The 17,626-nt window shown below is 49.7% G+C and overlaps 2 protein-coding genes across 3 annotated transcripts in view; one reads left to right on the forward strand and one right to left on the reverse strand.

Annotated features, from left to right (window-relative positions):
- RHOQ (ras homolog family member Q) overlaps window positions 1-14,072 on the reverse strand; it is a 41,213-nt gene extending 27,141 nt beyond the window's left edge. Inside the window, exons 1-2 of one of the 2 annotated variants that reach the window (XM_030920698.1) lie at window positions 13,505-14,050; window positions 12,882-12,940 (exon numbers count right to left, since the gene is read on the reverse strand). In XM_030920698.1, coding sequence (XP_030776558.1) covers window positions 12,882-12,940; window positions 13,505-13,646 — 201 coding nt within the window. In that variant the 5' untranslated portion in view covers window positions 13,647-14,050. Of the gene's footprint in view, window positions 1-12,881; window positions 12,941-13,504 lie in introns of both variants that reach the window. The other variant, XM_030920699.1, reaches the window with a different exon arrangement.
- A 43-nt stretch (window positions 14,073-14,115) lies between these two features.
- ATP6V1E2 (ATPase H+ transporting V1 subunit E2) overlaps window positions 14,116-17,626 on the forward strand; it is a 56,683-nt gene continuing 53,172 nt past the window's right edge. The window contains exon 1 of the mRNA XM_030920697.1: window positions 14,116-15,381. The gene's annotated coding sequence lies outside the window, so the exon portion shown is untranslated. The remainder of the gene's footprint in view (window positions 15,382-17,626) is intronic.

Raw genomic sequence — 17,626 nt, forward strand, 5'->3', positions numbered from 1 at the left:
ACCTTGAAACCCTGAAAATAGTCCCCACAGCCTGGGAAAGAATGGCCATGGAAGAACCACTGAAAAAAGGAACAAAACGTAAAGAGAAGGATCACAGAGCCATAAAAAGGAATGGAATGTTGATACCTTCTACAACATGGGTAAACCTTAGAAAATGTTATGCTAAGTGAAAGAAGTCAGACACAAAGGGCAAACATTGAAGGATTCCATTAATATGAAATGTCCAGAATAGGTAAATCCATAGAAACAGAAAGACAGATTAGTGGTTGCCAGGAGATGGGAAAGGAGGAATAGTGGGGAGCGACTGTCAGTGGGTATGGGGTTTTGTTCTGGGATGTTGAAAGTGTTCTCTGAATTATGTCTCAAAAAAGAAAACAAAGGAAAGAGGAGGAAACTTACATATGAAGCAGTTTGATAAAACAGCGATTTCTCTGATTAATTACTTTCTTCTTAATACCAGCTTGCCTAGATGCTGATACTTCCATACTACCTTGTTCAGACAACAGGAGGCATTTGGGTCTCCCTTCCGGTCAAGACACAAGGGAGCAGGTCAGCATCCTCACCGTGTCCCCCTCCTCCAACTTGTCACAGAGGGTCACAGGCCATGTGCCAGTATTTCATCCAAACAGACCTGACGGCCTGTCTGTTAATGAGCTTCGTGAGTCCAGAAGTGAGTCCCGCTTTCCTTAAATGGTCAATGCATTCAAATCGCCACCTATAACCTGCTTTAAAGCCACTCAGTAATGTCCGGACAGGTCAAAATCCCCTCTCAAATAAGCTGATAGGAAAGCCAATATGGAGATGATATAAAGTCATGGGAAAGGTTCTTTCCATATAATCTTACCACCAGACCCCCCTAAATTTAACACACACCTAGTTCCTACTGGGGCCCCCAACACTTGTGCAAAGTGCTATGTGCTACATGCAGTCCTGCAGGGACAGGAAGGGGAAGAGTTTACAATCTGCATGGGGAGCAAAGGTTTACACATGAATAAAACCAAATGCTAGAGTGCAGCCTGGAGACAATTCACTTAGTAGAAATTCTAAGGAGGGACTCACTTCTAGAGGGCTGGAGTCAGAGGTGAGGAGGTCACAGAGTGCCTCGGCCTCAGTTGGACTTCTCACTTTCCACAGTGGATGAATTCCCAAAGCTCTCACTTGTTGGACGAAGTCCCTGTCCGAAGGAAGCAGAGCCCCCATCTCCCTGCTCTGTCCCTCCTCGTGTCCAGTCCCTTCCCCATTCCTCCAGGGCTGAGGAGGCTGCTAGAAACACCTCCGGGTAATCAGCTCACTGGGGAAGACAACCATGTGAAAAGTAAGCTGGATTAAATGGAATTTTAATTGAGCTGGACGCTCCAAATGAAATGCTCTCTCAGTGGCAGCTCCTAGAGGGGGCACACTTTGAGCCAACTCATTTATAATCCCAATCATTATGTCATTTGAAAGAGGATGGGTTTTCTAGATTGGAACAAATTTGAAAAAAGAAAGAAAAGAAAAGAAAGAAAGAAAAGAAAAGAAAAGAAAAGAAAGGAAAAGAGAGAAAAAAATGTGAAAGAGGAGGGCAGGAGAATAACGGGAGGGGAGGACACTTGCGTAGGAAGCAGAGGTCAGCCAGGAAAGAAGTAATTACTGGCAAGATGGGTGTTTGAGTAACACAGCCCTTCCTCTCCCTCCAGTCACTCCTTGTGACCCGCCTGGGGAGTGTTAACACAAAAAGGACGTCATTGCCCATCTGATGCTTTGGAACTAATTTAGCACAGACCGAGCTGCCATCCTTCTAAGGGACAGGGTCTGTCACCACCCAGAGGAGTGCTCACCTCAGCCACAATGAACAGAGCCCTGTCCAGGCGTCCTGTCTATCGAGTGCCTTAATATGCGGGAGAGAAATAGCTTGGTGTTTAGACCTCATCAAGAAATACCTGCAGAGCCTACTGGGCACACACCCCTAGGCCACAGCACACTAATGGAGCCAAGGTACCCCACAAAATTCTGCTTCCATTTTTTTTTCTCCTGATAGCACTGCGGCCCTTCTCCACCAGGTGAACTGGGTAGGCAGCACCCATGGCTGAATCATTCAACTCATTCCAGTAACTACAGAGAATCTCAACCATGTGTAAAGAATTAGAAATGAGGGTGTATCGGGGTGTGTTTTGTGGGGGTGGGGGTTTAAAAATTTATAAATTAAAAAAAACAACACAACGAGAACCTATCATTTGCAATAACATGGATAGAACTGGAGATCATTTTGTTAAGTAAAACAAGCCAGCAACAGAAAGACAAACATCGCGTGTTCTCACTTATTTGTAGGATCCTTTTATTATTATTATTATTATTATTATTATTATTATTATTATACTTTAAGTTCTAGGGTACATGTGCATAACGTGCAGGTTTGTTACATATGTATACTTGTGCCATGTTGGTGTGCTGCACCCATCAACTCGTCAGCACCCATCAACTCGTCATTTACATCAGGTATAACTCCCAATGCAATCCCTCCCCCTCCCCCCCATGATAGGCCCCGGTGTGTGATGTTCCCCTTCCCGAGTCCAAGTGATCTCATTGTTCAGTTCCCACCTATGAGTGAGAACATGCGGTGTTTGGTTTTCTGTTCTTGCGATAATTTGCTGAGAATGATGGTTTCCAGCTGCATCCATGTCCCTACAAAGGACACAAACTCATATTTGTAGGATCTTAAAAATCAAAACAATTGAACTCATGGACATAGGGAGTAGAAGGATGGGCACAGAGGCTGGGATGTGGAGCTGGGGGCTTGGTGGGAGGTGGGGATGGCTAATGGGTACAAAAAAATAGGTAGGACCAGGCATGGTGGCTCACGCCTGTGATCCCAGCACTTTGGGAGGTTGAGGTGGGCAGATCACAAGGTCAGAAGTTTGGCAACAGCCTGGCCAATATGGTGAAACCCTGTCTCTACCAAAAATACCAAAATTAGCTGGGCATGGTGGCAGGCACCTGTAGTCCCAGCTATTTGGAAGGCTGAGGCAGGAGAATTGCTTGAACCCAGGAGGTGGAGGTTGCAGTGAGCCAAGACTGTGCCACTGCACTCCAGCCTGGGTGACAGAGCAAGACTCTATCTCAAAAAAAAAAAAAAAAAAAAAAAAAGTTAGAAAAAAACATGACACTATTTGATGGCACAACAGGGTGACTATAGTCAATAATAACGCAATTGTACATTTAAAAATAACTCAAAGAGTGTAATTGGATTGTTTGTAGCACAAAGGATAACTGCTTGAGGGGATGGATCCCCCATTCTGCATGAGGTGCTGATTTCACATTGCATGCCGGTATCAAAACATCTCACGTGGCCCACAAATGTGTACACCTACTATACACCCACAACATTTTTTTAAAAATTGAAAAAATAAAAAAAAGAATAAAATAACTCACGTTCCCTGCACTCCAGGGACAGTGTGTATGTAAGACAGGGGTGGATGTGCTACGGAGGGCAGAGGGCAGGGGGCAGGGGGTGGAGGTGGGTTGCAAAGAGCAGGTACAGAAGCGTACAGTCATTAATTCAGTGGCTCTGACATTTTAGCCTGCATAAGAATCACCTGAAGGGCTTTTATAAAAGAGATTTCTTAGAGTTTTTCAGTCAGAGGGTTTGGGGTAAAGCCTAAGAATTTGGATGTCTAACAAGTTCCCAGGAAATCCATGTTGGTTTGAGGATCATACTTTGAGAACCAGTGCCACCATTCAAAGCCTTGCTGAGCATCTAGTACACGTAAGAATCCAAACTGATCACTTTCTCCAGCTAAAAAACAACTTTCGTGGAAACAACCTTACTCAACTTAACTCTTACTAGTATTTCACCTCCTTGGAAGGATAAGCCTTGCTCCTCTGTGCCCCCAATAAATAGGCCCCACTGCCCTCCCACCACTCATGGTTGACCTACCCTTCAAAGCACTGTGCCTCTGGGGGCTGGGCCTGTGCCTGATAGATCTTCTAACACCTGCCCCTGGCCCAGATCTGGTGCTTAGTAAATGTATGTTGACTGACTGGATGAATGTTCTCTTTTAGGCTTGCCAACCACCACAGGAAACAGCCGGGCAGGATTTGGGAGCCCATGCAGAGGTGTTGGCAATGGGGATGGCCAAGAGGGCAAACAATATGAGCAGCAGGTGGCAGAGGAAGTTTTGTGCCATATTCAGAGACTATTCAGATAAAAGAGGGACAAACAGATTTGAAGAGGTAGGCTTCCCCTGAATAATGAAATCCTTGAAGGGAGAAAAGAAAGGCCTGAGGTAGCCCCCATGGGACAGAAACGACACCTGTCCTTTGCAGGCTAAAGCTGGCCTGTCTGACAGCCCCCCAGACAGCATTCCGCTGTTCCTCTCTTCTGGGAAGGGGCCACAGTTTTAGGCAAATGGCATGAGCTTCTTGCACACATGCATCAGCAATGGGGCCATTGACACCACCTCAGACCTGCTCCTTTTTGAGGAAGCATGGTGGTTTAGGGACACATTGACAAAACACCCGTTAACGTCACATGGGGCAGAAGTTTTTGTAGGAGCCGTTTTAGCAGCAATCCTTACGTGTTCCATCTATACACAATGTTCCACCAACTCTTCTATCTAGAAAAGCGATATGCTTGGAATGTACCTTTTACACGAAACGCTGAACAACAGAGTGCGTGTGATAAAAAAGAGGCCTTTAACGTGGGCCAGATGATTAGGGAGAGTAACTTAACATCAAGAACCCAGGGCTTAAAGTCTGACAGCCTGCTTGGTGATCTTGGCTTTGCCTTTTACCAACTGTGTGGCCTGGAGCGAGTCATTTAACCTCCCCAAACCTGCAAAATGAGACAGCCACCACTGGCTTCCTTTACTCACAAAGCAGGGTGAGGGAACTCGAGGTGGTACCAGGTGCAACATGCTTTATGTGCTGTAAAAATGTCATTTGATGATGAGTCTGCCACTTTTAAGCCATTCAGTCTCCCCTGAGCCTGGGTAGAGCAGGAAAATCTAGGGATCTGGAGAGGCAGCTGCTTCAGTGCTCCCACCATTCACTCAAAAAGGAACAGTGACAGCAATAAAGACCCCTTCCCCCACTTTCTTTTCTTTCTATTAAAATCAACAAGCAACGCAGCACCAGATTAATATCTCTTTAATTACCAAGTTGTCAGTCACCAGGTGAAAAGCCATCATTTAGTTATCAACCCTGCTCCACATGTTGACACTGATAGCAGGGATCTGGGGTCCACAAAAAGACGTGTTAGGGTCACCCCCTCTGCTGTTCCTCCCTGCACTGCTCTTCCCACTCAGAATATGAGCTCTCCACACCCCTCTGCCTGCTGGAACTCATTTAGGTCAATGTTTCCCAAAACTTCACTTCATGGCACACAGAGAAAATGAGATGATGTGTTCAGCACACATGGGGTGGGGCAGGAGAGCCACTGCTGCATGCCTGAGGTGAGACTGCTCACGGTAGGACAACCTGAGCCCTGGCTTGTCCCAGGCCCTACCCAGCTGCCCTGAGGGCTGAGGAAATCCCTTATCTGGGAGCTGGGAAGCTCCAACATATCTAACAATCCCACACGGAGGAGGTACTATTATAATCTCCATTTTACAGATAAGGAAACAGGTTTCCGAAGGTTAAGCCCCTTGCTGGGAAGCGGCAGAGCTGAAGTTGGGCCCTGGCAGTCCAATGTGGGGGTCCACACTGGCAACCAGTACTCTACTGGCCTCCACCTCTTCCTGTAAGCCTAGATCTTCCAAAAAGCTCCTCCCCGTCACCTCTTCCTGTGTGGGAGCCTGCAGCACTCAATTTCACACGATGAACTTGCCCAGCTGTGTAGTGGACCTTTCTGTGGCCCGATCCCCCACCTTCTCCCATGGAAGGTGGGAGCACACACCAGGCACTGAATCAACACCAACCGAACTGGGCCAGTGTGGAGCCCCCAAAGCTAGCTGGGCCCGCACTCGCAGCACCAAGCCCTATGGGGTAACTACATACATCGTTTCTAATCCTTACAGCTATGCTGCAGGGTAGAAATCTCGTCACTTCATACAGAAGGAAGAGAGGCTCACAAGTGAGCCGGATGGCCAACGGTCTCACAGCTACAAAGAGGTAGAGCTAGGATTCGAAGTTCATCTGGAGGTTCCAAAACCCATACTCTTTCCACTGCCAACCTGTCTCCTCCTCAGGGGATCTGGGAGCAAGAGGTCTCAGGAAATATGCAAAGGCTGGAGTCTGAGAAAGTGCTGGGGGACAGACAGCCCCACTGGTGATCACTAAGGCCCCTGGGCCTGTGGAAAGACAAAACTGGTGGCCTGTCCCATACCTACGTGCCTGTTTCTCCTTTGAACCTTGGAGACTTCTACTGTATTAGCAAAGCTTTCCTAGGAAAGGGGTTGTGCTGATGCTATTATTTAGCAGGTATGACTTTAGTCCTTGGTTAACCTTTTAGCAGAAACAAGCTGACAGTCAAATGAGAATCAATTCTTTTTTTTTTTTTTTTTTTTTTTAATAAGCATAGTCTCGCTCTGTTGCCTAGGCTGGAGTGCAATGGAGCTGTGTATTGTAGCTCACTGCAGCTTTGAATTCCCGCACTCAAGTGATCCCCCCACCTCAGCCTTCTGAGTAGCTGGGACTACAGAGGCAAGCACCACCACATCTGGTTAATTAAAAAAAAAAAAAAATTTAGTAGAGGTGGGGGTCTTGCTGTGTTGTCCAGGCTGGTCTTGAACTCCTGACCTCAAATGATCCTCCCGCCTTGGCCTCCCAAAGTACTGAGATTACAGACAAGAACATGCCACCATGCCTGGCCAAGAATCGCCTTATTTTAAGACATATTTGTTGCATGCCTACAAGGTACCAGGCACCGGGCTGAGCACTGCAACATGGTAGAGAAAGACACTGCCCTTGAAGAGAGCAAGAACGCATCCAAGAGGTCCCGGGAGGCAGCAGGCTGGAGAGGGTTCTACCCAGGGAGCCGGGGGACCCCTGAGAGCTCAGACGGCCCAGCCTCCGTACATGCAAAGCAGCTGTGGTCAGAAACTAAAAGAGGAATGGCAAATTGCTGAGGGCAAGGAAAGCTGCTCTCTGACCCAAGTGTGCCAAATTAGGGCAAAGCCAAGTCTGTCAGAGAGAAAGGAAATTCAGCTGAGAGTCAGGAATTTTAATTTTTAAGAGCCACACATGGTCTTCTGTCTTGTTTCTTTGTAACTGCATCCCTCTCCTCCTGAAGCATTGCTGTTGTGTCTGAGGCCTCTGTAGCACCCACAGCTGCCAATACGTGTGCCCTTTCTGGAAACCGACACCCCCATGGAGAGCTGCTTTGTTTTCATACCATTAGATCTCATCTCGGGAGAGCTGCTTTGTTTTCATACCATTAGATCTCATCTCTTGAAACCCCAAATTCCACAACAAAATCGCAAAAGCCCAATTCTCCATGAGGTCTCTGACCCTGAGGGGCTTAAAGCAATGCTTCCCACCTTTTTCACATCACAGCACCCACAGCAACTGACAATACATGCTCAACCCCCTTAGGCTGTCACTCCCCCGGCCCCTCAAAGATGAGAGCTTGGCATCTCAGCACACCTGTAACACTCATGCCTGAGATACCTGCGGGGAAGCTTTCGTTCAAAGCGTGGGAATGTCACCAAACCTCAGGAGAATCATGATGGAAGTGGAGAAGCCAAACAGATCAAAGGTCCAGGACGGGGATAGGGCACAGATTATGTGCCCGATTATGAGGCATAATCAGAGACCAACCAGAGCTGGTGGGGACTGCCCCCACCCTAAGGTCCTTGCCTGCCAGCCCACAGTCTAAGCTGGCATAACCCAAACCCACATCAGAGTCCCAAGGAGGGGAACACAGGGCATTCAGAAACGGCAAAGGCTTTGGAGTCAACAAAGGCTATCTACCTTCCCAACGCAGAGGAGGAAACAGCATTCCCATGTGATGCGGTGCAGGCTGGAGATATAAATAGCTTCTAAAAAGGTTAGCAAAATGCACAGATGACAAATCTACAGTAGGTTACTAAGGGAAACCAGGATGCTCAGCGCCAGCATCTCACCTGTTGCAGCTAATGCCTGGAAGGAACGCTGGGATTCCACCCAGGCTCTGCTCACCGGGCTGAGCAAGGACGGAACACGAGGCTACCCAGAGTCTGGTGTTGTGAGTGGCATTTCCTAAACCCTACTAATGTTCCCTGCAGGCCTTCTCCAAAGTAGGAAAACCTTTTTCCTAATCACATCTCTATCTGCTTCCCATAAGCCCACTTGTTCCCAGTTTCCTCACCTGGCAGAAGTCTACCTTGAAGGGTGTTGTGAGGATGCCCTGCCTGGAGGTAGGAGGAGCCTGGTGAGTGGTGATCCCATGGCCGTTTCTCCTTCCCCTTTCTCATCATGCCAGGCCCTTCTGCTGAAATGCAGAAGGTGGGGCATGCCAAGCCTGCCTCCGGTGGAGATTCCCTTCTGTAGGGGAAGTGCCTTGTGGGCACCCAGAGGGCATGCAGGGCAGTCACAGCTGCTGGGTCATGTCAAGTGAAAACAAATCTCACTTGTCATTGAAAAAGCAACACCAGGGGACACAGAGTAAAAGATATTTATAGCTGTCATGGACACATCCCTGAACTTGTGTGTTGAAGTTAACAGACATAGAAACAATACATCCCAAAGCACACAAATGGACTTCCACACACTGAGACAGTGGCTAAATCTGGAACTCTAGGGATCCCAAACTCACCCTCAACACACATCCTCCTGGGTGTGGATATTCTGGGACCTGTATAAACTGGGCTTCAGTCCTTCCCTCTCCTGAGTATCAAGTTCTGACTTCCTGCCAAGGATTAAGAGATCAGCCTGGAGCCCACAGCTAGAGAGCAGCTTGCCAGGCAGCTCCCCACTGGCCTGTCTGGACAGAGAGGGAGAGCTCTTTCCACTTCCCATCGCTCCAAACAGTGCAGTGGCAGGAAGGAAAATCCCATCTCTCCAGTCCCTCCCTGAGCAGACACTGGGGTTGCTGCAGAGCCTACACCGAAGTCCTGAAGGCTGGGCAAGAAAGGAGAAGCTCCACAGAGGTCCAGGCAGGAAGCCAACACCTCACCCCCAACACACACGCAAGGCCCCCAGTGAGAAGGAAGATGCCTCGGTCAACTTCCACTCCAAAATGCTTGGCAGTCAAAATGTCACAGCTGCTCCTAGACCACCCATGGGCTTGGCCAACAGAAAGGAAACCTGCCCTTTGGCAGTGATGCTCTGAGTGTGCTGGGATGTCCCCAGGCAGAGCACATGATGGGGACTGAAGTCCAATACACTCTCTCTTCCATTCTCTCTGTCTGCTAATAGCAGCAGAGGTCAAGTGGAAAGCAGCCTGCTCTAAAAGGCCAAAGGTCATCTACAACAATCACCCTTTGATTGGTAGATTCCCTAATATGTCAATCGGGCAAATGATGCTCGATTTGAACTTGACTGGGGTTAAGGCAGGGACCATGAGTGAGCAAGTGGACTAGAGGTTCCAAACTGAGGGAGGTACTGTTGCTGTTATTCAAATACAATGAGTGCCCACATGCATGAGTGAACATTTTGGAGAGAAGGCAACTGACCTGTAGTGCCATGAGCTGCCTCATTCCATCTTAACTCTCTGAAAGTAGAACCAGCTGAAGGCTATATACCCTACTTGTTTGTCAAATTCTGCACAGAACTCTAAGCTATTTCTCTTCCATCAATGGGGATACGGGCTCTGCTTAAGACAGAAAACCATCTGATACAACAGGGCATCTATGGCAGGGAGCACTGGGCTTGGAACCATGGATCCCATAATGGGGACTATGGGAGTGATAACGTGCAAAGCTGCTCCACACCTCTGTTGAAAAGGTTCTAGGATCTGGCATTCTAGTGGAATTTCTATCAACTCCAGGCACAATACACTGTTCTCTTCCACTCTGTGAACATTTACCCCACAAAACTGCCATAGTAGAATACAATAATTTCCTGTACTATTTGTCACTCACCCACTATGCACAAAGTATCAGTTGCTTTTAAATATGTTAAAGAGTTAAAGCCAGCCTATAACCTTGCAATGTAGATTCTAATTATCCATGTTTTTACTAGATCACAAAGGTAAATAATTTAGCTAGAACCGCATGACTAGCTAAGGTGGAGATCTGAGCCCAAGCCTGTTTTGTTCCAAAGCCCATGGACCTTTTTCTGCTGCCCACTAGGCTTAAGGATTTGTGTGTGTGTGTGTGTGTATATATATATGTATATGGATACATATATATGTATATGGATACATATATATGTATATGGATACATATATATACAAATCCTTAATGTTTTTTATTTTTTATTTACATGTTTATTTTTTATTATTATTGTAAGATGAATCTGATACACATTCCTAGAAGCCTGAGGTCTTAATGACCAAGTACAATGTAGAAATCTCCTACCTAACACATGAACAGAGACCTGAGACAGACATTTCTCCCTATGCTGATATGAGCCGTGGTAGATCCCCTTTTAAATTCATTCCTTTGAACTCATCAGGTGCAAAAGTACCTGGACATAGTACCAGGTACACAGCAGGCACTTGCCATGTGGTCTCATCATTGCTAAGTTGCTTATTAGTAATAAACCCTCCAATGCTGGGAGATGAAATATTACTAGCTTTGATGCAAAAACAAAAGTCTAGACACTGGGAGAAACACCAATGGGGCCTAACACACATCTTGGCCAACAGAGTAGGTGTCCCACCACTGGGTGAAAACAGTAGTATTTGAGCCTTACTAATATGTTCATCCTGTTTGGTCTATATCTTATGATCCTCCACTGGAAAGAGTAATTATGGCAATATATGGAAAGCCCTGGTTTTGTAAGTGGGGTCAACTTCAAGTGACTCTGGATCTAAGTTTTCTCCTCTGTAGAGGTGCCATCCATCACCCACTCAGAGAATGGCTGTGAAGACTACAGGTACCACATCTATGGATGCGCAAACAACCCAATCAACCCTGTGGCATCTCAGCATTCCCATGGTGTCCTGTGTGTATAACTACTTCAAATTGGAGCAGATTCAGACCCCTTCCCAATCCTAGCAACACCCCTCAGTAGCTGTGTGACCTCAGGCAAGCAACCTAGCTTCTCTGAGCCTGTCTCCTCACCGCCAAAATGGAATACCACCTATCTCATGGGGTTGTTTTATAGACTAAATAACGTAATATTTGCATGTGGCTGCCCCTGGCCCATTATGTAGGAAAAAACCCAGGAAATACTAGTAGCATTAAAAGTGCTTAGAACAGCTCTGACTACACACATCCTGTTGAACAGGGAGTGCGGTCAAAAATTATCATGGTCACAAGTAAAGGAGATAAGAGAAAGGAAGGTAGTGAGAAGTTCAAATTAGAGGCGATTTTTTTAAAAACCTTCCTCTTTTCAACCAATAAAGTCAACCTCTTATTTATCAATAACACGACTTAAAAGTCAGTCTTAGTTGATTGAGCAAGCTCTGCCCCTTGCCCTCCACATCCTTCAATGAAGGTAGAAGGAATAACGACTTTAGGGCAGGCAACCAAAGGGGGCCCGGGAGAGCTGAGAACTGGCTGTACTGACCTGGGCCATTTTGGTGAAAGGGGGTGGCCTCAGGCACCTTGAACTGCCAGCAGTTCTCTATCTTCAGACCTTCCTCTAATAGTTTAGAAATGAGAGGTCACATCAAGGCACTCCCCTCAACAAGGCATGTTTCAGAATCTAACCCAAACTCTAATCACAGTTCTGAAATCCAAATCTAGACAAGCTTCAAAGAACAGCACTATTGAGCACACAGTGTGTGCCAGGTTCAATGCTAAACATTTGCCATACAATAGCTGCACAAGGGGATCATCTTATTTTTTTTAACCCCATTTGGCAGATAAGGAAATTCTACTACTGGACTTCCCCCAAAGACATTCTCTAAGACTTTCAGCTGCTCCTACGTTCTCAAGGACGTAAGTCTGTATGACATGTGGAAACTTCTGCGAGTCTTCAACTCTAATGATAGTGCTGGATTCTACAAAATTCATCACACACAATCAGCTTAGCCCCAGAGCAAAAGTGGGTTTGAGAAGAGGCTGAAGCTGGGACAGGGAGACAGAGAGAAGACCTTAGTCCTTTAGAAGCACAGCCTGGCCACCTCTGATTTGCAAACACTGGCCAGAGGCTGCAGGGCAAAGTGTGCATCTTCTTTCTGCACAATTAATCTCTCCCAAAGAAAACCCAGACAAAGTCACCTGGTCCTTCTGAAGTAGGGCCGGGGGGAACCTCTCCTCCTCCAAGATTCACACCGAACTCTATCCCTTCGTCCCCGCCCCAGGGAGTGGCTAGATGGCTGTTGTTTCTTTTCTTTTTTCCCTGTGGTCCTTCGGTAACACCACAAATTACGTTTTCAGGGACTGGAGTCCCAGAGTGCAATGATGTTGTAATAAACATAACCAGGACCAAATGCCTTCCCATCATATTAGATGATGCCATTTCCCACCAATCAGGCTCCTTGGGCAGGCAGACCACTCACCAATGAGGGACCAGACAGAGGCTGTGGGGGGTAGACCTGGTCATCTGCAACTAAAAATAAGGGCGCTTCATGATTGGCTGCTGCCACTTTGCAACAGGAGTTGGGACCCACACACCAGGCGCCACACAGAACGACCCACACAGGCAAAAACTTTCACAGCCCAGGGGCTCACATGGGTGGGCTGATCCGGGTCTGTTTGTTTTGTTTGTTTTCCTAATTTGCTGACTTGATACAAGAAATAAAGACCTAATCCAGGGGGAGCCCCTCGCAGACACACCCTCCCACCTAGACACCTCGGTTTCCAAAGGCCCTTCGCAGCCACAAAGAACTGGGGAACAGGATGGGGGCGTCGGCCAGAGGCCAAGACACTCACCTGTCCGGCCGTGTCATAGAGTCCTAGGAGGTACTGCTTGCCCCCCACGGTGACGCTGACTGCAAGGACAGAAGTGGGGGCGGGGAGAGAAGCTCACAATGACCTGGGCTCTGGGGCAATTTCGCTCCCCACCCGGACCCTCCTCTCCCAACCCAGCTAGAGGCATGGGGGCGCTCCCCGCGAGATGTCATCCCCTTTTTCCGTGCGCCCGGCTCACTGTGAACCGGCAAGGGGCCGGGGTGTGATGTGGTCCCCAGCCGTCCACCCCTTCTCCCAAGTCCCGTAGACACGTCTCGCCCGGTCCCCTCGAATGTTTCCCCTGGGGCCTTGGGGCAGTAAGAAAGGGGATGTGGGAAGGTCAAGGAGGACGGCCCGGGGCGCCGAGGGGCAGGAAGTGCGGGGAGCAGGGGCCGCTTGGGGGGCGAGTGGGAGAGGGGGTGGATCAGCGGGCGAGGGGTTGCCAGGAGCGAAGCTTCGGGGGTGGGGCCGGCCGCCTGGCAGAGGGTGCGGCGGGGGAGGGGAGAGGAGCGCGCTCGGGGGAGGCGGCGAGGGGGCTCCGCCAAAGTTGCTCCAAAGTTCCCGGCCCGGGGAGCGGCCCCTTAGTCAGCAGTTCCGAGGCTTACCTGCGTAGTGGTCGAAGACGGTGGGCACGTACTCCTCCGGGAAGGCGTCGTTGGCATAGCTCATGAGTAGGCACGTCTTGCCCACCGCCCCGTCGCCGACCACCACGCACTTGAGCATCAGCGCGCCGGGCCCGTGAGCCATGCTGCGGCCGGCCGGCCTCCGGGCATGGTCCCCCCGGAGCCCCCGCCCCGGCCCCGGGCTCAGCCCCAGCCCGCCTGGGGGGTCCGCCGCCGTCGCCGCCGCTCCGCGCCGCAGGGCCGCCCCCCCGGCCCCATGCAGCGGCTCCCCTTGCCGGAGGGGAGGGGGCGGCGGGCCCGGGGCGCTGCCGCCGCCGCGGTCGCCGCCCGGATCCCCGCCCCGGCCCCTGTCGCCGCGCCCGCCCGCTGCCCCCGCCACTCGGCGCCCGCGCCCTCTCCCCGGCCCGGTCTCCCCAGGAGGATCCGCCGGATCATAAGACCGGCCGGCCCCGGGGGAGACGGCAACTTTGGGGAGGGTGGCGGAGGGGAGGGGCCAGGAGGCTCTCTCCGCCCCGCGCCGGCCCGGGCCCCTCCCGCGGCGCCCCGGAGGAGGGCGGGCCCAGGCGCCTCCCGGAGCGCGGCCCTCGCCCCGCGCCCCCGCCCGCCACCGCCGCGCGGCCCAGCCGGCGCACCCGAGCCTCACTCCCCGCGAGGGCCGCGCGGAGGGGCGCGCAGGAGGAGGAGGAGCCGTGGACCGCGGAGGGGAGGAGGGGAGTAGGGGAGCCGCGCTGGGAAGCCGAGGGCTCCTCGCGCAAGTGCCCGCAGCGCCTGGAAGCGTCCAAAGGCCCCGATGCTGGGAGAATATGTGGAGGCCTCTCGGGGAACCAGGACCACTTCCACGATGACGCAATAGTCATGCCAAATTATACATGTATATTTCACCTCCACCCGGCAGGCCAGAGCCATCCTCTCGGCCTCTAAGTGCACAACGAAACTAGAAATCAAGGAAGAGAGACCAAAAGGGTTAAAAAAAAAAAATTTAAGGCGCGTGGGGTGGTGGGGGTCCTTGAGCTGGAAAGCAGAGACCCTGGCTTATTGCGTGGTTCCCCCACCACCACCACCACCACCCCCACCGCACGCCTTCCGTAGCACGAGCTTGAATCATTTACTATGAAACCGGTGACTAAGGGAGATACAGCGTATTGAACCACTGAAGCACGCCCCCCCACACACACCAGCAAGAAAAGGGATACCCCGTCGGCTCTGGACCTGGCAAATGTACCTGGGCTCCCCCTGGAGGCCACATTCTCCGAGGTCCCCTTTCGGTCCCCAGTGTCCCTCAGGTATTCCGTTGTAATCCCGGATAACTGATACACTCTAGTGCTCTGAAACTTGGCCTGTGCTCGAGGCGGCAACCCCTGCCCCTCTGCCTGGCGACGCTTGAACACACCCGTCTGGCCAGGTCCTGTTCACTGGCCAAGAGTGTGGCATTGAACATGGGGCACTGGGGCGGGGGTGCACTCCACGCTGACACCGCACCCCACCCCTTAACTTGCTGACCAGGGATAATCGCTTCCTTTCATCGATTCACGGCGTTAGAAAAATGCAGCGTTGAGAGGCAGCGCGGAGGTCAACTGGACCATCACCCTTAGGTTGCAGGGAAGAAAACTGAGACCTAGAAAGGTGAAGCGGTTGTCCCAAAGGCTTCCAGCTGCTCCCAGTACTCAAGGACTCGGAGCACACTTGGGGAGATTCTCACTGTTGTATTCCCATTCCTCACTTTTCAGGAGGCCTGAACTCTCAAACTCCGAATCTGATTTCCACTCTCCCAGGAAGGCTACGGAAATAACGGAAAGTTCCTTGCAGATTCTCACTGAGCCTCTCCCCAGGCCCCACCCTTTGGCCCTGTGTGTCTGCGAGTAGGAATGCGCATTGCTAGCTGCTTTCGATGCAATGAACTTGGAAGATATTTTGTATGGACTGAATAACAGGTTGAGGAAGGCAGAACAGTGCCTTCAGGTCAGTTCCTGGTTCAAGACAGGCCTCTGCCACTTGTTCTTAGAGGTAAAGAGAGCAGGGCCTACCCCGTTCTTCGCTTGCAGGACCATTTGTTCAGGCAGCATTTGCAGGGACTCGTATTCCGAAAGGAGGGTCTATCCAGGAGCTTGAGAAGGAGAGCACTCAGCCAGGAGAGGTGAGTTTGGTCCCAGCTCTGACCCTGGTTAGCAGTGTTACCTTGAGCATGTCACTTCCTTTCTCTGGGCCTCCGTTTTCTCATCTATAAATGTGAACTAAGAGTAGGAGAAGCTCTGGGAATGTCATAGCACTCCAAGTGGGGAACTGATGTCCGATGAATCATGCAGTGGTGACTTCATTGGTGACAGTGACCTCATTCTTTTGGCCCACAGAGATGCCTAAACTGACTGCCAGGAATACTTAGAGCTCTGGGGCTGATCCCACTTGGTGTGTATGTGGGATGGGGAGGGGGGCTATCCAGAATGCCCCCCTGTCAGCCCATGAATGCCTTAGCTGGAAGCACCAATCAGACCTCAACAGAAACCTCATTTTCCCATGAGCAAAGAAGATAATGTCCAAGTGGTAAAAAAAAAAAAAAAAAAAAAAAAAAAAAAAAGGTTAAAGAAAAAGCTCTCAAATTTCAGGGACTGGAGACAGAAAGCACTTTGTTTCTTAATGTCCCATAGGCTGTCTGCTTGCTTCTATCCTTTTATTTGTGCAAATGTTGAAACAGACACAGGTCTGTGTGAGAACAGTGAAATTTCTTTTTTTCTTTTTTTTTTTTTTTGAGACAGGGTCTCACTCTGTCGCTCAAGCTGGAGTGCAAAGGCTTGATCTTGGCTCACTGCAACCTCTGCCTCCCTGGTTCAAGTGATTCTCCAGCCTCAGCCTCCAAGTAACTGGGATTACAGGCATGCGCCACCATGCTCGGCTAATTTTTGTATTTTTTCGTAGAGCGGGGTTTCGCCATGTTGCCCAGGCTAGTCTCGAACTCCTGAGCTCAAGGTGATCTGCCTGCCTTGGCCTCCCAAAGTTCTGGGCTTACAGGTCACTGCACCTGGCTGAGAACAGTGAAATTCCTAATTAGCCTTCTCTTACTCTTTTTCCTCTACTCCCTCCTTCCTCCCCTACTTAATTCATTCCATATTTCAATTAACAAGCATTTATTGAGGTCTGTTAGATGCCAGATTTTATTCCTGGGCAGGGACAAAGAGCTGGAAAGCCACAGTCACTTCTAGCTAAAGCATTCAAGGAACTTATTAGCAAACAGGCCAGCACTCTATATAGTGTGAGCAATGCTGTGCTAGAGAATAGAGAATAGGCTTCTGGAGGTGCAGAGGAGGCAGTTAGTACATAGCTCCGGGTGTGCTGAGCAAGGATTTGCAGAAGTGATGTCATTAACCTGGGGCTTAAGAGTCTAATGGGAGTGAGGTAAGAATGCCTGGGAAAGGCCAAGAGCCCTGCATCAAAGCAAGAAGGAACAGTACACAACTTTCTGGGAATGGTGAGGCATGTAAGGTGGACAGAGTGCATGATTAGTGGTGCTGGGGAACTAGTTTGTATTTAATTGGGAACCATATAATGCGGGCAGTCCATGAGCTTCTGAAAGACAGAGAAGAATGCAGGGTCTGGCATGGGTTGGGCAGTCTCCACTGTCCAAAGGCCAAAGGCCAGGACCAACAGGGCCACTGAGGAAGAAATATGGTCCACACGCTTACTACAAAGGCATGGCCCCAGCTCAAAGCTGTGTTCATTGCAAGAAGGGCACTTTTTTCTTGTCACAGATATGACTTCTGTTTGTCAAACCCTGTGCCCATAGGGGTGTATCCACTCAGAGGGGAACCTTGGACTATGTAGCAAAAGATGAAGGCACTGTCTAGGCAAGCAGTGGTTCTGGGAGCAAGAATGTAATGAAGGGAATAAACACAAATTTCTAGAGCATCTGCTGTATACTTTATCCACTTATGGTCCCGGGTATTTGGTGCTTATTCATATAGGACATCTTATTTCATCTCCCAAACCACCTTGTAAACTTTGTAGAGAGCATCTATTGGTTTGTCTATCCAGAACAGCACCATTTGCTTCTGCTAAATGTTTTTATAATGTAATCTCTGTAATCATGTGGTTTAAATGGAAGCTGCCATCTTC

The sequence above is a fragment of the Rhinopithecus roxellana genome, chromosome 17 (genome assembly GCF_007565055.1).
Source record: "Rhinopithecus roxellana isolate Shanxi Qingling chromosome 17, ASM756505v1, whole genome shotgun sequence".
Taxonomy (NCBI): domain Eukaryota; kingdom Metazoa; phylum Chordata; class Mammalia; order Primates; family Cercopithecidae; genus Rhinopithecus; species Rhinopithecus roxellana.